This window comes from Dasypus novemcinctus, chromosome 10, assembly GCF_030445035.2.
Source record: "Dasypus novemcinctus isolate mDasNov1 chromosome 10, mDasNov1.1.hap2, whole genome shotgun sequence".
Lineage (NCBI taxonomy): Eukaryota > Metazoa > Chordata > Mammalia > Cingulata > Dasypodidae > Dasypus > Dasypus novemcinctus.
The window spans coordinates 47,812,696-47,833,671 of record NC_080682.1 but is presented as its reverse complement, the minus strand read 5'-3'; the positions used below and the strand labels follow the sequence as shown (position 1 = coordinate 47,833,671).

Sequence of the window (20,976 nt, the reverse complement as noted above, 5' to 3'; positions counted from 1 at the left end):
AATATGAATCTCTTAGAGATCTTATTAAAATGCAGATTCTCATTCAGTAAGCCTGAGATGTAATTTGATGTTGTCTTTCTAACAAGCTCCCAGGTGATGCTGGATCTTGCTAGTCTGAAGTCAGAATACACTTTGAGTAGCAAGGCACTACAATAAGTGAACCCAAGCCAGCCACTTCCTAGAAACAAAGCATCCATAATCTTTGGCTAAGACTAAAGTGAAGACTAAATGTTCTTTTTTTTTTCCTTCCCTCCCAAATGTAAACTTTTTGTTTTAGAAGTAAGATTTTGACTAGGATTCTTGTCTAGGAAAGGAATTCTTAACCTAGATCAATGAATTGTTTTCAGGGGTTTATGAAATCCCTTCCAAAATTATATATATAAAGTATATGTACATCATTATTTCTGGGAAGTAGGTATTAAGCTTTTATTAAAATATCTTAAAGAGAGTCCATGTCCCAAAAATAGAATGAACAGGGTGTTTTAGATCTAGGATCTAGGATTTAGATCTAGGATTGACAGGAAATCCATGGTTTAGTTTTATCCAGAATGTTTAGTTATTAATCATACCTCAAGGGAACAGGTCTGACATCAAGACACACCAGAGAATAATTTAATAGAATCCCTTAAATTATACCCTTCTCCCCAGATAAGTATCTTGGTCTGGAAAACCTCCTGGTCTTTGAATCTCAGCTATTTACAGTTCCATTTTACAATCTACCTAAAAGTTTTCTTTGCTATTTTAAGTGTAAAGGTATATTCAGTCTTTGGGATTATTTACTGTTCAGTGTATTAAAATGTAACCAAAACCCTTTCATATAAGTTTTTAACAAAATTATGAAGTGGATAAAGTATATTCTCTACAGAGATTGCTAGAGCCTCTTCAAATATGGAATCAATAGATATTTACAATCAAAGAATGTAATAATTCAAAGATACTTCAGTTATCATCTAGTAGAGCCCTGTTTTTTTGTTTGTTTGTTTTCATACTTTCTAACTGGTTGTTGCTGGCATACAGGAAAACTTTTTTTTTTTAAGATTTATTTATTATTTTCATTTCTCTCCCCTTCCCCCCCCATTTGTCTGCTCTCTGTGTCCACTCCTGTACATTCTTCTGTGTCCGCTTGTACTCTTGTCAGCATACAGCCCCATTATTTTATGGGTAGAGAAACGGGGGCTTCTTTAAGATGATTTAATTTAATTAACTGTAACAAGTGTCTTCCCTGTATAAGACTCTGAGGAATACAGGGTTGAAGCTCAATTACTCAAATTAAGAAAATCATATTGGCATTGCTGGCTTCCTCATGATATTTAATTTCCTTTCCTATTCCAGGAAATCATCAGATATGCCGTCTGGTCAACCAGCAACATAGTTTACATTGCCAGTGGGACCAGCCTGTGCGCTACCATCGTGGAGATATCTTTGAAAATGTGGACTATGTCCAGGTATTTTCCTTAATCACTTCTAGTATTTATAAATGTTTACATATCGAAGTGTAATATTGCTTTGTCTCCCATGGTCCCTTGTATGTTGATCCCTAAAACTTGTGACTGTCACATACCTTTTTAAAAAATTTTTTATCAAAGTATATCATTCATACATGAATATACATAAACAATAAGTGTGTAGTAAAGATTGTGAACTTACAAAGTAAACATGCGTAACATCACACAGGGATCTCATACATCACCCCTCCACCAACTGTATGCATTGGTGTGAAACATTTGTTACAAACTATGCAAGACCATCATCAAAATATTACTACCAACTGTATTCCTTATCTTACATTTGGTGTACTTTTCCCCTAACCCATCTATTTTTTTAATGTGTTTTTGTTAACAGATATTATGAACATGCAAAACAATCATACAGATGTGTAGATTTCCCATACAACTCAACCTCTTGGTGGAACATTTGTTACGGATTATGAGATAAATATTATCAGACTATTACTACCAATCATGGTCCATAGCATACATCTGGCACACTTTTTCCATACACCTCCATTATCAACACAGTATAGCTTGGCATTAATGCAAGAATATTATAGTATTGCTGTTAACCACAGTCTGTAGGTCACACCAATTGTAGTTTTCCCATGTTTCTCATATTCCAGTAACCCTACAATAGTGATGTACATCTGCTCTAGCTCACAGAAAGACTCTCTTGCATTTGTATCCTTAAATCACAATTCTCAACCGCCTCTGGGTTCACTGTGTTATTCAGTCCCTAGATAATTCTTAAGCTTTCTTTCTATTGATATTTACTTTCTCAGACTACCTTTTTCAGTCACAATCCCATTTATAAACCAGTTATTACTCACTATAATGTGTTACTATCAACTCTATCCATCTCCACACTTTTACAGTCAAGTTAATTAAAACTTCTGCATACATTAAACATCCATAGTTCTTTTCAACCCTCCTCTTATCTCCTTATAACCTATACTCTAGGTTTTAATTCCATGTGTTTATTATTTGTATTTAGTTTATATTAATGATACCATGCAATATTTGTCCTTTTGTGTCTGGCTTACTTAGTATAATGTCTTCAAGACTCATCCATGTTAATCACATATGTCCCAATTTCATTTATTCTTATTGCAGCATTATATTCCATCGTATGTATATACACATCTTGTTTATCCATACTTTGGTGGATGGACACTTAGGTTGTTTCCATCTTTTGGCAGTTGTGAACAACGCCACTATGAACATTGGTGTGCAGATGTCTGTTTGGTTCATAGTTTTCATTTCTTCTGGATATATTCCTAGTAGAGGAATTGCTGGATCATATGGCAGTTCTATATTTAGCTTCCTGAGGAACCACCAAACTGTCTCCACAGAGGCTGCACCATTTTACACTCCCACCAACAGGGAAGGAGTGTTCCTATAACTCCACATCCTCTCCAGCACTTATTATTGTCTGTTTTTTTTTTTAATAATGTCCATTCTGTGTGGTGTTAGATGATATCTCATTGTTGTTTTAATTTGTGTTTCCTTACTAGCTAGTGATATGGAACATTTTTTTCATGTGCTTTTTGACCATTTGTATTTCCTCTTTGGAGAAATGTCTATTTAAATCTTTTGCCCATTTTTTAATTGGATTGCTTGCTCTTTTATTGTTGAGTTGTATGATCTCTTTATATAGACTGGAAATCAAACCCTTATCGGATAAGTGGTTTCCAAATAATTTCTCCTATTAACTGGGCTGCCTTTTCTCCTTGATGAAGTCCATGAATCACAGAAATATTTAAGTTTGAGGAGGTTCCATTTATCTATGTTTTCTTTTGTTGCTCGTGCTTTTGGTGTAGGGTTTAAGAATCCACCACCTACCACCAGGTCTTGAAGATGTTTCCCTACATTTTCTTCTAGGAGCTTTATTGTACTTCCTTTTATATTTAGGTCTTTGATCCATTTTGAATTAATTTTTTATAAGGTATGATGTGAGGTAGGGGTCTTCTTTCTTTCTTTTGGCTATGGATATCCAGTTCTCCCAACAGCATTTGTTGAATAAACTGTTTTGCCCCAACTGGGAGGGCTTGACAGGCTTGTCAAAAATCACTTGGCCATAGATATGAGGGTCTGTTTCTGAACCATCAGTTTGGTTCCATTGGTCTATGTGTCTATCTTTATGCCAATACCATGCTGTTTTTACCACTGTAGCTAGGTAATATTATTTAAAGTCTGAAAGTGAGAGTCCTCCCAACTTCACTTTTCCTTTTTAAGATGTTTCTGACTACTCAGGGCCTCTTACCCTTCCAGGTAAATTTGATAATTGTGTTTTCCATTTGCTTAAAAAATGCTGGTGGAATTTTTATTGGGATTGAATCTGTATATCAATTTGGGTAGAATTGACATCTTAATGATATTTAGTCTTCCAATCCATGAGCATGGAATGTTCTTCCAATTATGTAGGTCTTTTTTGGTTTCTTTTAGCAGTGCATTATAGTTTACTGAATGCAAGTGCTTTGCATCCTTGGTTAAGTTTATTCCTAAATATTTGATTCTTTTAGTTGCTGTTGTAAATGGAATTTTTTTCCTGACTTCCTCCTCAGATTGTGCATTATTAGTGTATAGAAACACCACTGATTTTTGTATATTAATCTGACACTCTACTGAAATCATTTATTAGCTCTAGCAGCTCTGATGTAGATTTTTGGGATTTTCTAGATATGCAGTCATATCATCTGTGAATAGTGAAAGTTTTAATTCTTCCTCTCCAATTTGGATGCCTTTTATTTCTTTTTCTTGTCTGATTGCTCTAGCTAGAACCTCTAGCACTATATTGGACAACAGTGGTGACAGTGGGCATCGTTGTCTTCTCCCAGATCTCAACAGGAAAGCTTTTAGTTTTTCACCATTGAGTACAATGTTTGCTTTGGTTTTTTCATATATGGCCTTTATCATGTTGAGAAAATTTCCTTCAATTCCTATTTTTTGTAGTATTTTTATCAAGAAAGGATACTGTATTTTGTCATGCCTTTTCTGCATCAAGTGGTAAGATCATGTGATTTTCCTTCTTTGACTTATTAATGTGGTGTATTATGCTAATTGATTTTCTTGTGTTGAACCAGCCTTGCGTGCCTGGTATAAAATTCACTTGGTCATGATGGATAATTCTTTCAGTGTGTTCTTTGATTCAATTAGTAAGTATTTTATTGAGAATTTTTCCATCTGTACACATTAGAGAAATGGGTCTGTAATTTTCTTTTTTTGAATATCTTTATCTGGCTTTGGTATTAGGGTGATATTGGCTTCATAGAATGTGTTTGATAGTGTTCCTTGTTGAATTTTTTTGGAAGAGCTTGAGTAAGATTGGTATTAAATCTTCTTTGAATGCTTGGTAAAACTCACTTGTGAAACTGTCTGGTACTGGGCTTTTCATTTTGGGGAGCTGTTTGATGACTTTCAATTTCTTCACTAGTGATTGGTTTGTTGAGGTCTTCTATTTCTTCTAGTGTCGGTGTAGGTTGTTTGTTCATTCCTAGGAATTTTTCCATTTCATCTACCTTGTCTAGTTTTTTAGCATAAAGTTGGTCATAGTATCCTCTTATAATCTCCCTTATTTCTGTGGGGTCAGTAGTAAAGATCCCTTTTTCATTTTTTATTTCATTTATTTGCATCTTTTCTCTTTTTTTTTTAGTCAGTCTAGCTAAGGGTCTGTCAATTTTGTTAATCTTCTCGAAGAACCAACTTTAGGTTTTGTTAATTTTTTATATTGTTTTTTTGTTCTCAGTTTCATTTATTTCTGCTCTGATCTTTGTTATTTCATTCCTTCTACTTGCTTTAGGATTACTTTGCTGTTCTTTTTCTAGTTCCTCCAGCTGTGTGGTTAGGTCATTGATTTGATTTGATTTGATTTTAAGATTTATTTATTTATTTCTCTCCCCTTCTCCGCCCCCCACCCGGGTTGTCTGTTCTCTGTGTCTATTTGCTGCATCTTCTTTTGTCTGCTTCTTTTGTTGTCAGCTGCACAGGAATCTGTGTCTCTTTTTGGCTGTGTCATCTTGTTGTGTCATTTCTCCGTGTGGGCGGCGCCATTCTTAGGCAGCCTGCACTTTCTTTTGTGCTGGGTGGCTCTTCTTATGGGGCGCACTCCTTGCACGTGGGGCTCCCCTACGCGGGAGACACCCCTGCGTGGCAGGGCACTCCTTGCGCGCATCAGCACTGTACATGGGCCAGCCGCACACGGGTCAAGGAGGCCCGGGGTTTGAACTGTGGACCTCCCATGTGGTAGATGGACGTCCTAACCACTGGGCCAAGTCCGCTTCCCAGGTCATTGATTTTAGCTCTTCTTTTTTAATGTAAGCAGTGAGGGCTATAAATTTTCCTCTCAATATTGCCTTCACAGCATCCCATATGTTGTATTCTCATTTCATTTGTCTCAAGATATTTATTGATTTCTCTTGAAATTTCTTCTTTGACCCACTGATTATTTAAGAGTGTGTTGTTTAATCTCTATGTATATGTGAATTGTCCCTTTATTGGCAGCTTGTTGATTTCCAGCTTTACTCCATTATGATCAGAGAAAGTGCTTTGTATAATTTCTATTTTGTTGAATTTATTGAGATCTGCTTTGTGTCCCAACATATGGTCTACTGTGGAGAAAGATCCATGAGCACTTGAAAAGAATGTATATCCTGCTGTTTTGGGGTGCAGTGTTCTGTATGTGTCTATTAGGTTTAATTCATTTATCATATTATTCAAGCTCTCTGTTTCTTTATTAATCTTCTGCCCAGATGTTCTATCCAATGCTGCGAGTGGTGTATTGAAGTCTCCAACTGTTATTGTAGAGATGTCTATTTCTCCCTTCAGTTTTCCCAGTGTTTGCCTAAGGTGTCTTGGGGCATCCTGGTTAGGTGCATATATATTTATGATTGTTATTTCTTCCTGGTGAATCATCCCTTTTATTAATATATAATGTCCTTCCTTGTTTCTAATAGTAACAGTTTTGCTTTTAAAGTCTGTATCATCTTAAATAACTATAGCTACCCTGTTTTTTTTGTTTTGTTTTGGTTTGGTTTGGTTTGGTTTTTTTGGTTACTGCATGGAATATCTTTTTCCAACCTTTCACTTTCAATTTATTGATATCCTTGGGTCTAAGATGAGTCTCTAGCAGACAACATATAAATGGCTTATATTCTTATCCATTCTGCCACTCTGTGTCTTTTGTTTGGGGAGTTTAATCCATTAACATTCAATGTTATTACTGTAAAGGCAGTTCTTATTTCATCCATTTTGTGTTTTGTCTGTCATTTTATATTTGACACTTTTAGTTACTGTTACTCATACAGTTGTCATTTCTAGATTCTCTTCCAGGCCTTTCTCTCCTGTCTTTTCTTTTCAGGCTGTAACACTCCCTTTAGTATTTCTTGCAAAGCTGGTCTTTTTTGTTATAAACTCTCTAAGTTTCTGTTTATCTGTGAATATTCTCATCTCACCCTCATTTTTAAAAGATAACCTTGCTGGTTATAAAATTCTTGGCTGGCAGTTTTTCTCCTGCAGTATCTTAAATATATCATTCCACTGCCTTCTTGCCTCCATGGTTTCTGATGAGAAATCAGCACTTAATCTTATTGGGTATCCCTTATATGTTATGCATTGCTTTTCTCTTGCTCTCAGAATTCTCTCTGTCTCTGGCATTTGACATTCTGATTAGTATGTGTCTCGGAGTTGGTCTATTTGGATGGGAGTATGTTGTGCCTCTTGGACATGAATATCCATGTCCTTCAATAGGGCTGGGAAATTTTCTACCATTATTTCTTCAGATATTCTTTCTGCCCCTTTTCCCTTCTCTCCTCCTTACGGGACACCCATGACACGTATGCTTGCATGTCTCTTGCTGTCATTTAGTTCCCTGAGACCCTGTTCAATTTTTTCCATTCTTTTGTTTGTTCACTTTCAGAGGCCATGTCTTTGAGCTTGCTGATCCTTTCTTCTGCTTCTTCAAATCTGCTGTTATATGCCTCCAGTGTGTTTTTCATTTCATTTATAGCACCTTTCATTCCCTAAGATCTGTTATTTTTCTATGTATGCTTTCAAATTCTTCTTTGTGCTCATCTAATGTCTTCTTAATATCCTTAATCTCTTAGACATCTCATTGAATTTATTAAGGAGATTTGTTTGAACATCTAAGATTAGTTTTCTCAACTCCTTTATGTCATCTGCAAGCTTATCTTGTTCCTCTAATTGGGCCATCTCTTCCTATTTCTTGTTATGGATTGTAATTTTTTGTTGGTGTTTCCGCATCTGGCTTGCTAGATATATTTATTCTGGGTACAGTTTCTCCCTTTAGTTTAGGAATTTCTTTTCTTTTCTCCCTTGCTGGTTGTGTAGTAGGAGCGAAGGATGTAGTTGGTACTGTAAGCTATGGAGGCTGAAGCTGCCCACGTTGCCCCAGTAATTGATGACGTTTCTCCTACTTTTCTCCTCTATCAGGGGTAGGGACAGAGCTGTAGCTGTGTATAATAATCCCAGTTGGTCGCAAGACTGTCTGTAGTTGCCTGGAGACACTGATGAATCTTCACACCCCTTCCTCCCCTACCTTAGGCAGGGATGGAGCTATAGTTTTAGTCAGCAATCTATGCTGTGTGGGTCCAAAATGACCACAGTTGCTCAGGTAAACTGATGTATCACCAGACCCTCTCCCTACCAGGAATGGGAATGGACCCTCTGGAGTGCCCAGCAATCTAATCCGTGTGAGCAAGATATGCCTGCAGTTGCCCTAAGAGGCTTAGGGAGTACTGTCCTTCTGCCCTTTAGGGGGTGGGAACAGAACCACAAATGCTCAGCATTTCAGTACTGTAGGCTGAAAGTACCCACTGTTGCCTGGAGAGGCTGAGGAAGCACCAGCTCCCTCCTGTACTATTGGATGGTAGGGGTGGTTCTATGGGTGCTCAACAGTTCAATCCCTTTAGGCCGAGAATACCTGCCATTTCCTGGAGAGGTTGAGGAAACACCAGCCCCCTTCTATCCTCTTAAGGCATGGAGTTGGATCCACAGACACCCAACAATTCAGTCACTGTTGGCTGAAAGTACCCACCATTGTCCAGAGAGGCTGTGGAGACACCAAAACCCTCCTATCTTATTGGGGGTGCGTGTGGATTCATAGGCATCCAATAGTCCAGTCCATGCAGGCTGAAGGTCTGTTGCCCAAAAAGGCTATGGAAAGATCAGCCCCCTTCTTTCCTATTCGGGGGTGAGGGTGCATCAACAAGTACCCACCAGACCAGGATGTGTGGGCCAAAAGCACCTTGCAGTTACCCAAAGAGGCTGGGCAAACACAGTCCATCTCTTGTCCTTTTGGGGATGAAGGTGGAGCCACAGGTGCCCAACAGTCAGACTTGTGCAGCCCAAAACTGTTGTCCTGAGAGGTTGAGGCAACACCAGCCCCCTCCTATCCTGTGGGGGGACAGAGGTAGAGATGGGCTCAAAGGCACTCAACAAATCTGTGTGGGCTGAAAACTCCTGACATTGCCCGGAGAGGCCTAGAATACCCAGCACCTCTCCTGTTCTCTTGGGGTACAGGGAAGCATCCCCAGGTGTCTGTCTGTTCAGCCTCTGCCAGCAGAGAGCACTTGCGGTTGCCTGGAGAGCCTGGTGCAGGTCCTGCCAGCCACCTCTCTGCTGGAGGTGGGGCTGGAGCCTAGGCTAGGGCTACAGTCTGATCCTGGTGGAAAGAAGCCTGTCCCTAACTTTGCTGGATTGCAGTCAGCCAGGCTCCCCTTCATGCCGGGGGTGGAGTCAAGATGGTAGCTACCAGACTCTTTCCCACTTGGACAGGCTAATACCTTAGCTGGCTCTAGGATTATACTTTAGGCATCCAAGTCCACTAATCAGTAGCTGAAGTCAGTGGACATCTGTCTCTTCCTCCACCATTTATGAGAAATGGAGCGTCCAGCTCCAGCCACAGAATAGCTCCTGAGGCAGCTTGCGACCCTAGAGTAGAATGGGCATCAGCCTCTGCAGCATGTCTTACAGCTTCCCAGAGAGGTGGCGCAGGTCCCCCAGCTTCCTCCCTACCAGAGTGGGACTGGGGTTTGGGCTGGACCTGCAATTCAACCTGGGTGGAAAGAAGCCAGTCCTTACAAGCATTACAGTGCCACTTCCCCCCCTGCCTGGGGTGGAGTCAGAATGGTGGCCACCAGCTTCCCTCTGACCTGGGCAGGCTCAAAGTTCAGTTGTTCCTAGGATTCTACTTCAGCCCAACGAATCCACTAATCAGTACCTGAAGTCAGTGCCACATCATGTTTTCCTCCCCTTTTTATTGGGGGAGATGAAACTTCAACTCCAACCACGGAACAGCTCCCAAGGCAGCTTGCACGCCACAGGCACTGACCTCCGTTGAATGGAGAGCTCTACTCACGATTCCTCTGTGCAGATGGGTAGTCTCCTTCCAACTGTCACGGATGTTGCAGGATACTCCACTGGTCTCCTGGGTCCTCCAGAAGGTGCTTTAGATAGCTCTGGGTGACCACCAACTGCCCTGTTTCAGGAGCCAACTCCAGGAGCTCCTTACTCTGACGCCATCTTGGCTCCACCCCCTGTCAGATTTTGAGTTTTATTTTTATGAGACCAGATTTTGTAGGGAGTACTTAAGTTGCTCCATTGATGACATTTCTATTTCCCAAAATATATGTATACACTATATTTGATTTTTTTCTCTTTTGCCATAGGAGATAGGATTGGGCTATTGTTACTACTTAACTCAAAACCTTCATCTCCCCCCTCTTAACCTGTTAGAGACCTATGATTTAAAATCCGGGCAAGAATAATCATGCTATCTCTTTCCTTCAGCCAAAATATCAACAAAATGGTCATAATCAACAGAAAATGCTTATTAAGTGTATTATTAGGTACATGTTCTCTCACACTTGTGTGCATGTGTAAATGTATGTACATACACACATATATACACATAACACATATTCCTAGCCTAGATATCTAGTTGAGAAGAGAGGATATATAAATATAATGATACCAAATAGCATATAATTGGTGCTGAATAAGTGATTTAGACAATAAGTACAACCACAATTCCAAGTATCATCCAAAAGAATAAATAATATTTATCCTATTCTTTTTTTTTAAAGATTTTTTTTTTAATTTCTCTCCTCTTCCCCCCCCCCCACCCCAGTTGTCTGTTCTCTGTGTCTCTTTGCTACGTGTTCTTCTTTGTCTGCCTCTGTTGTTGTCAGTGGCACAGGAATCTGTGTTTCTTTGTTATATCAGCTGTCCGTGTGTGCAGCACCATTCCTGGCTGGCTGCACTTTCTTTCCCGCTGGGCAGCTCTCCTTACGGGGTGCACTCCTTGAGTGTGGGGCTCCCCTATGCGGGGGACACCCCTGTGTGGCACGGCACTCCCTGCACGCATCAGCACTGCATGTGGGCCAGCGCCACACAGGTCAGGGAGGCCCAGGGTTTGAACCGTGGACCTCCCATGTGGTAGACGGACGCCCTAACCACTGGGCCAGGTCTGTTTCCCTATTTATCCATTCTTATGGAAAACTCACCATGTCCCTAATCATAGGTACAGAAATTTCTATGAGATAAGTAATTAAAATGATTAGGAGAGCAGATCTGTAGAAGGTCAGACCAAGAGAAATGAGAGGTCTTTAATCTGGAAAGAACCCAGACTACACTGAGAAAGAGTAAGAAGCAAAATTAAGAATACATTTAGGATAAGAAGTATTAATATGGACCAAAAACTGTCTATGATTTTTGAAAACCAACCCTTAGCAATACCCCATGTTTGGTGGTTTGTTTTGTTTTTTGTTTTGTTTTAAGGAGGTACCAAGGATTGAACCCAGAACCTTGTACATGGGAAGCAGGCACTAAACCACTGAGCTATGTCGGCTCCCCATTGAGAGTTGGTTTTATCATTTGTTTTTAGGAGGTACCAGGGATCGAACCTGGACCTCATGGGAAGCAGGCACTCAACCACTTGAGGTACATCTGCTTCCCCCATGTTTGGTTTTGAAGAGAAGGAGTAAAGGAGACCAGACTCATGCCATCTGCGATTGTAGCTTCCTGTCTTAAATCCAAGCATATTAAGGAGGAAAAAAAGGAACATTCAAAAACGGAATAGATTGAAATGCAATATATCTTTTGACTTGTACATTATGGTGGTCTCAAGACAGACTATTTGGAAGAGTGCCCTGTACCAGTGTAGTTTCCAGTATTATATATTCATAAAATTGTATTAGCAGGGGGTGGTGGGTATATGGGGGCCTCATATTTTTTTAGTGTAACATTTTAAAAAAATAATAAAGAAGGGGGAAAAAATTGTATTACCAGTATATAGTGAAAAAATTCTGTGTCATCCCACACCATCTCTGATCCCATTCTTCTTATCTAACAAGGTTTCGAGAATATACAGAACTGTGGTCTTTTGTGAGAATATCAAACATTGTTTTACCTTGGTTTGGAGGACGGCTGTTTATGTTTGTATGATTTTGTCTCTAGTTTTCACTTTCAATCTTAAAGCTTTTATTAGGGGTTGATTGTACAATAGTCTATAGTCCCTAAATATATCTAAATTAAACTCTTAAGAATGCTTTCCGTTATTTTTTCCCATGGCATACTAATTTTTAGAATAATGGTTACTCCAGAAAGAGAAGGGAAATAATAAACCAAATCTGTAAATCAGTTGAGTATTAAACCTAAAAGAGTCTCAGTGATAGAAACAAAACAGAGGGACAGGAAAACAATTCATACCATTTTTCTTATACTCCAACAACAGAGTTTATTAAAAATTGCCAATTGTACATTATCCATGAGCGAATTCTGTTTGGGCATAGTTCTTAAAATTAAAAGCTCTCATTCCTCTATTACTGAATTACTTTTGCTTTTCTACTAATTGTGAATATTCACTAACTATTTTGGTTTGTGATAACTTAGACATAATTCCTTTTCTGCCTCCAATTTGATTTAACTTTTCATTTTCTAGTTTGGTGAGGATTCATCAACCTCCAGTATGATGTCTGTAAACTTTGATGTTCAGGCAAATCAGAGTGATGTCAGTGATTCAGTCAAGTCTTCACCCATAGCCCATTCTATCCTCTGGATCTGGGGCAGGGACTCCGATGCATACAGGGTAAGTTAATAGAGGATAATGAATGAGTTCCAGGCTGTGTGCTATGTACTAGGAATATAGTAGACAAGCACCTTGCTCTCCTGGAACATTCTAGTGGAAGATACAGGCAATAAGCAGATAAATAATCTCTGTATTTCTAGGGTGACTGAGAAATAATTGTATGTTAGTCGATGGGTACGTAAGGCATGGGTCAGGGACCATGTATATTTTGTTCACCATTAAGTTTTCAGAATTTAATCAAGTTTTTATTTAACAGAATTAATACAAAAGACACAGATTTAATTATATATATTGTAAATTCCCCAAAGTTTGAAAAGTTTCAAGATACAAGTTTAGTAAGCCTCTGGTTTGTGTCATTTTTATTTAGAAAGGTAAATATTTCATAAATATAAAAGCAATTGTTAAACTTTGGCCCTGGAAATGAAAAGGTCTTCATTCAGAGAAAAATAATTTTCTGGGCCATTTTTATAAGCATATGCATGCTTTCAGGTACAGGTAACAAATTCCAACTCAAATTGGCTTAAATAAAAAATAAAACTTCCTCATAAATCAGGAAGTCCAGCAATAGGGCAGTCTTTGGGTTTGGTTGATTCAGTAGCCTAATGATGTCATCGGTGACCCATTTCTTTCTTTTATCCACTCTGTCATCCACAGCATTGGCTTCACCCTAAAGCTTATTTCATCATGGTCATAATTTGAGAGCTGGCAGAATTGGGAAAACATGCTTTTTTGTTCATATGGGGCATAAAAGATTAAACTTCTTTTAACCTAGTTTATATTCTTTTAAAAGTTCATTTAGCTTATTAAAAGATTGGATCCAAAGAAATTTATGAGAAACTTTTCTTTCCTTTTTAGGACAAGCAGCATATTCTGTGGCCTAAAAGAACAGATTGTATAGAAAGCTACCCTAGAGTCCCAGTTGGTGGGGAATTGCCAACCTATTTTCTACCTCCGGAAAACAAAGGACTCAGGCAAGTGCTGATGGATTTGGCAAAGCACCTGCTTCTTCATGATTATCGTCTGGCAGTTCTTGAAATCACCAGCCTTGGACTTGAAAGGTTAAGACTTTATCTTGAAGTCACCCAAACTTTGAAAATGTGAATCTTGTTCCTTTTTCTTATGCTAGGATCCACGAACTCAGCAGTGATGATTATTCTTCAGAAGAAGAGACCCAACCCCCAGACTGTTCCATAACTGACTTCAGAAAAAGCCAGACTCTGTCCTACTTAGTCAAAGACTTAGAGGTCCGCATGGATCTGAAAGCCAAAATACCAGATGACCATGCACGAAAAGTAAGGCTCACTTAGGCTGGTCTTTATTACTCTCCATTCTGGGTGACTTCAGAAGCCAATTAGGTAGAACAAACTTGGATAGAATACAGTTGTTGAGCTTTAAGTTTATAAAACTGAAGGAAGGAGTTAAAGAATTGGTGAAATGATAGAGAAATCAGTCATGCTATTAATGGAGTGCCAGGAAAGTATTTTTCAGGGCTTCTGCTTAGATAGACCCCCCTAAACACTATTCCTGTGGCTCAGAGGGTTACAGGGTGAATAACTCATTTACCTAAGGCATTTGGGCTAAAATAAATCATTTTGACCACTTCAATTTAGATTTGTACCCTCCAAACCTCCAGAAGTTTATATAAGTTCCGGTTCTCTTTCCGCAGTCTTATCAGTCCTGCGTTGGCCTTTTTTGAGGTCCTTACGAATTTGTAGGAATTTGAAAACCCCTTTGCAAACATTGTAAGTCTGTTAAACTGTTGTTTTTTAATTCCTACTAGTTATTTATAACCTGGAATGTTTTATTACTGAGTTGTGGATTACTATATTAGATACAATTCCACAGAGTGAACAGACTGTTCACATGACAGCTGCCTTTTTTTTTTTTTTACTTTAATTTCAAAACTGCAAGCATGTACTGTTTACATTCAGCAAACATTTTCTGAGGCAAAAAAAAATTTGCCAGGCAATTGAAAGTGCTAAGAATACAAGAATAGTTTCAAGTGTAAGACTATAAGAATAATCACTGCCTTAGAGTTGCTCATATTTAGGCAAGTGCTCCCAGAACATAAAGTGGATTATTTAGGGAAGATAGGAAGGATAGCAGATTTTTATTATATCAGGAATGCAGAGTGTTATCTTCTGAATAATTTCTTTTGTGGTTCTGGGCACTAAGGTTGAGTTTAATGAGGTATGTTTTGTTGCCATAATATGACTGTGTGTATGTCTTTTAACTTATTTTAATGGAAAATTGCAAATATGTAAAAGAATAAAAAGAATAGTACAATGAGTCTCCATGTGTCCATAGCCCATCTCATGGCCAATCTTGTTACTCCTTGATGTGTTCTTAAGAAACAATATGCATTACATATATATTGAGCTTAAGATTAGTGCCTCTATGTCATTATGCACTAATCTTATTATACATATGATTATAAATATCTCATTATACATATGATTATAAATGTTCAGATTAGCTGTTCCTGAGAAGTTCATATAAAGATTTCCATCTATAGAGTTCTTTTAAAACATCTTCCCTGTTATCTTAAATTGAGTCAGTCTTCATTTTGCTATTTTCAGATTTTACTTTCCCGTATTAATAACTACACTATCCCAGAAGAAGAAATTGGATCTTTCTTATTTCATGCTATTAACAAGGTAAGTCACCTACTTTGGACATCTGAAACTTAAATACTTCATAATTGCAACTAAAAAGCCAAAATGTAATTACTAAAAATCTTGTTTAGAGTAAGTACTGTATTCTTATATTAACTGAAAGAAAAAATTTTTTTATTTTTTTAGCCAAATGCTCCTGTCTGGCTCATACTCAATGAAGCTGGACTCTACTGGAGAGCAGTAGGAAATAGCACTTTTGCTATTGCCTGTCTTCAAAGGGCCTTGAATTTAGCTCCACGTCAATACCAGGACATCCCTCTTGTCAACCTGGCCAACCTTTTGATTCATTATGGCCTTCATCTTGATGCCACTAAACTACTACTACAAGCTTTGGCAATCAATAACTCTGAGGTGAGAACTTAGGTTTCTTTGTAGTTCCATATACCAATTAGAGGAGTCAAGGTACAATTTGTATTTTTCTAGGGAGGGCATAAAAAAATGTCACATTTGGTGTTCAGAGTAGAATTACATATTTCTAGAGAGGGCATAAAAAAGATTTTGTTTTGTTTTAATTTGATGGGTGTTTGCTAAAAGCTTCTGGGGGCAGTATACCAGAAATGGGTTGGCATTTTTATGAGAATTTATTAGATTAAAAGCTTACAGTTTTGAGGCCATGGAAGTGTCGAAGTTAAGGTATCATCAGAGATGCTGTCTCACCAAAGGTTGGCTGCTGATGATCCTGGACTCCTGCCATGTGGCAAGACACAATGACAGCTCTATCAGTCTTGGTCTCTGCCTTCTCCAGGCTTACTTTCTCCCCGAGCTCAGCTCTGGGTGATTAGGCGTATGGCTTGTCTCTCCCCTCTCCTCCAAGGCTCGTCTGTTTTCTGTGCCTCTCTGGGGTCCTCTATCCATGCCTCTGTGCTCCACTGATTCCAGTCTCTGGCTCTGGAATCTCTCTCTCAGCCTCTTGGGGTTTCTGTCTCTGCAGCTTTTTTCGATGTATCTGCTGCTTTTAGTCCTCCATTTATAAAGGATACCAGTAAAAAAATTAAGACCCACCCTAGGTCATGCAAACTTATCAGAGGCCCTCAACAGAAGTAATTTAATCAAAAGTCCCACCTACATAGGTTTACTTGCACCGGAATGAATTATCACTAAGGACATGATCTTTTTCGGGATCTACAAAAAGCTTCAAACTGTCACAGTGGGTTCTGTTCTCTTATTTTAAATGAATAATTTATATAGTTAATTTTTAAAGAATTTTACATTTAAATTAGGAATGACATTGCTAAAAATACACTGCCACCTTTTTTATATCAGTCTGAAACATTTGTTCTTATTTTGTCCTACTCATCAGAGCATGCACACTGGTTAGAATATACTGTTTACAACTTGGATTTATAGATATTTTTATATCAACCAATTCAGAGCACAGTTCAAAAATTGTTCCGATATGAATAGATAAGTTGGTTGATATTCTTGCCCTCCACCTCCCACATGCAGTACATGGAGTTACATCACTACTTTTAGCTAATTACTGTATTTCATAGTATCTAAGATACCACTGTTGGTTTTCATATTTTAACATCTCTGAAATCAGGATGCATTTACAATTGATGGCATCTTAAAGCTAATAAAATACAGTAATAGTGAATATATAATTAAATTGTTTTTATAAGTTAGGTATCCAAAGAAAGAAGCCTTTAGATGAGGTGTGCGTGAATGCTTTAGATTTGTTTAAGGTACCCAAAACTCACTTTGTAAGTATGAAAAGAAAATCTTGCCTGTTAAAGATTTCCTTCTAAATACGTAAATTCACAACTGAATTTTAAGCAATAGTTTACAATCTCTATGCTATATAGCAGGTCGGGTTGCCAGAGAAGCACATCAGATGTTTATTGAATGCCTTACTGAGTGCTGGTACAGTAGGAACAGATGTGGCTGGCAGTGATGAAGTGGGCACCCAACTGGAAAGCTCAACATAATAGTATTCCCCTTGGTTCTTCTCTTGGTTCACTTTCTGCTATTTCCAAGGCAATTAGGCAATATTTTTCCAAAAATAAAAAGAGCTCCCCTTGAAATTAGTGGCCTTTATATATTTTTTAATGATACTAAACTTTCGCTACTAAATAATGTGTATTGCAACAAGAATGAAAAATAAGTAAATGAATCAAAGTTGATACCCAAAAATATACCTTAACCAGCCAATCAGCCCACCTCCCTCACCAAACTATCAACATTTGGAAGTATTTCCTTGTAAGCTTTCTCCTGTGCAAATATTTTATAGTGTTGCAAGTCTATTGTACAGGTGATTTTTAAAGCTTACTGTTTTAGAAATATATTACTATGTAGTTTTTCTAGTCACCAGTTTAAATGATTGTCTAAAGCTTCAATGAATGGATATACCACAGCTCACTCTTCTTTTTGTTTTTTTAAAGATTTATTTATTTATTTAATTAATTACCCATCTCCCCCAGTTGTCTGTTCTCTGTGTCTATTTGCTGCATCTTGTTTCTTTGTCCGCTTCTGTTGTCGTCAGCCACGGGAAGTGTGGGCGGCGCCATTCCTGGGCAGGCTGCACTTTCTTTCGCGCTGGGTGGCTCTCCTTACAGGGCGCACTCCTTGCTCGTGGGGCTCCCCCTACGCGGGGACACCCCTGCGTGGCAGGGCACTCCTGCATGGGCCAGCTGCACACGGGTCAAGGAGGCCCGGGGTTTGAACCGCGGAACTCCCATGTAGTAGACGGACGCCCTAACCACTGGGCCAAGTCCGTTTTCCCAGCTTACTCTTCTGTTTTGGGTAAGTTGCTGACAGTGCATAGCTATTATCAATGATGGTTTGATCATTACCTTTCTGTTTAAGGCCTTTTCTGTTTTTCAGGTAATTTTGTTAGGAAAGATTGCTAGCAGTAGAATATGTTTATGGCTTTGGTTGTAAAATACCAAACAATCTTCTAAAGGGTTTTGGTCAATATACTTTTCCATGATGGAGGTCTAAAAATATTCATTTCACCTGTTTCTTCACCAGAATTGAGCAACTGAAATAACTGCTAACTTTTATTGATTGCTTCCTAGAGCCAGGCACCACTATAATTACTTTAGTTGCAATAACTCATTTAAACCTCATACCACCTTATGGGACAGGATTTCCCTTTTTATAGATGAGTAAATAGTCAATTAAGTGTAAGGGGAAATTAAGGATTTACCCAAAGTCACAGAGCTTGGTTTTGAACTCAAGGAAATTAGCCACACAGTTCACACTCTTTAACCAATGTTATACTGCCTCCAAATTAACAGGTTCCTTTGTTTAAAATTTTCCTTTATCTATTGTAAAGTAAATTTCTTTCAGGTAGAAGTTTGAGACAGACTTCATATTTTTCTCCTCTCACAGCAAATTCAGTCAATTAGCTAACCTTGCTGATTTTATTTTCAGTATATCCAGAATTTAACTGTTTATCATCTCCACTGCTGTCTGATCCAAACCACCAGTATCCTTTGTTCCTGAATTATTTCACTAGCCTCCTAATTGTTTTCTCTCCTTCTGCCTTTGTCCCTCTAAAGTCTGTTCACACAATACAGCAAACAGAGGTATCCTTATAAAAAGTCAGGTCTTGTCATTGGTCTGTTCAAATCCCTGCGCGGCTCACCATATAAATTATTAGTAAAAATAAGCATTTATAATGGTATAGAAAGCCCTGCCTAACCAATTACTTTTCTGTCTCATCTCTGAGAGGTCCTCCCATTGCTCATTTTATTATAGCCTCACTTGCGTCCCTACTTTTCCTTGAACATGCCAGGCATGCTCCCACCTCAGAGACTTTGCACTCTTTATTTCTTCTGCTTTGAATAGTGCCTTCCACTGAGATCTGCATTGTTTGCTCCTTCACCTCTTTAAGGTCTTTTAGAAGTGCCAGCTTCTCAGTGTCTTCTCCTTACTACTGTATTTAAAATGGCAACCCCCTACCCCAGTACTATATAACTCCCTTCCCTGGTGTATTTCTCTGCATCACATTTCACCCACTGCCACATTATATATATTACTTATTTATTCATTTATTATATGTTTCCTAGACTACAAGTTCCATGAGGGCAAAGATTTATCTGTTTTATTTTCTGCTGTATTCCCAATGTCTAAAACAGTGCCTGGAATATAATAAGCATTCAGTAATTACTTTTCAGATAACTGGATGAAATTCATTTTTTATTCCAAATGCTGACCAGTTTTTATCCAACACAAGTTATTTGCATGACCATTATTCTGGTCGTAGGTTTAATTAAAACACTTAGGTTTCTTTATGAAAATATAAGGGCACTTTTGAAATCTAAGTATGGGATTAATTTTGTATCTGACTGTGAATCACTAGATAATACTTTAAACATAATTTGAGAGCTGCTTAGATCAGGCCTTTTTCATTTGTAATGTTTTATACAACTTAATTTGGTTACAGTAAGACATTTCTCATGACCTACAGCCCAAATCAGAGCAAGCATTTGAATAAACCATAGGGTAGGTGTAGGAATAAATCTTTGGTGTAGTATAAATGGTTTGCACAGAAGCAAATACAGCCTACTAAGTATAAGTGTAGTTCAGCTAAAATGACCTAAACTGAATACTTTGGGCTGCTGGTAAAAACAAGGTTTCAACAAATGATTGGAAAATAGAAGATAAAAACTACCATATACAAGAGCATCAAGAAATCATCAGATACCTAGGAATAAATCTAAAGGAAGATGAATAAGATTTCCATGCTGATTATAAGACATTGCAAAGAGAAAGATGACCTAAATAAATGAAAATATATACTACAATCATGAATTGAAAGATTCAGTATTGTTAAGATGTAAGATCTCACCAGATTGAGCTGGAGATGTTCAAAGCAATCCCAATCAAAGTCCCAGCAATTACATGTATATTTATGTGTTAATTGATAATTATTCTAAAAATCTACATAGAAATGTACCTAGAATAGTCACACACATACCAAAAAAAAATTGGAGAGGAAAGAAAGACTTGGAAGACTTTATTACCAGATTTCAAGGCTTACTATAATAAAGTCAAGTATGGTATTGGCACAAGGACACTCAAATAGATCGATGGAATAGAATAGAGAGTTTAGATATAGACCCCCCTTCTTATGGTTACCTGATTTACACCTGTAGTTCAGTGGGGAAGAATTTATTTTTTGTATTTTTTAATTTTTCAAAATTTTTCAAAAATAAGTGCTGGAGTAATTGGATATCTCTGTGGATAAAGAAATGAACCTTGACTCTTACCACATACCATACGCAAAATTAATTTGGCATGTGACAGGAAAGACAATAAAGCTTCTTGATGAAAACATAGGAGACAGTCTTCTGATCTTACAATGGACAAAAATTTCAAAAAGCATTAACTATAAAAAAATGAATTAGATGTCATTAAAATTGACAATTTCTCTTTATCAAAAGATACCATTAAGAAAGTAAAAAGAAAACCACAGACTGGGAGAAGCTATTTGCAATAAACATTTCCAACAAAGGACTTATATCCATTATATATAAAGAACTCCTTCAAATTAGTAAGAAAAAGACAACCCAACTTTTTTAAGGTGGAAAAAATAGGCACTTCAGAGAGGAGGCTACCCAAATGGCCTATAAATACATGAAAAAATGTTCAACATCATTACTCATCAGGAAATGAAAATTAAAACCACAATGATATGCCCCTTCAACCTTCTAAAATGGCTAAAATTAAAAAGACTGACAAACCAAGTTAATTCTCA

General features: G+C 37.9%; 1 protein-coding gene across 7 annotated transcripts in view; it reads left to right on the top strand.

Annotated features, from left to right (window-relative positions):
• Positions 1 to 20,976, top strand: part of TTC17 (tetratricopeptide repeat domain 17) — a 176,289-nt gene that overhangs the window by 42,804 nt on the left and 112,509 nt on the right. For all 7 annotated transcript variants that reach the window (XM_058305505.2, XM_058305506.2, XM_004476260.5 and 4 more), the window contains 6 exons: positions 1,333 to 1,445; positions 12,451 to 12,597; positions 13,453 to 13,568; positions 13,724 to 13,889; positions 15,177 to 15,254; positions 15,399 to 15,623. In XM_058305505.2, coding sequence (XP_058161488.1) covers positions 1,333 to 1,445; positions 12,451 to 12,597; positions 13,453 to 13,568; positions 13,724 to 13,889; positions 15,177 to 15,254; positions 15,399 to 15,623 — 845 coding nt within the window. The remainder of the gene's footprint in view (positions 1 to 1,332; positions 1,446 to 12,450; positions 12,598 to 13,452; positions 13,569 to 13,723; positions 13,890 to 15,176; positions 15,255 to 15,398; positions 15,624 to 20,976) is intronic.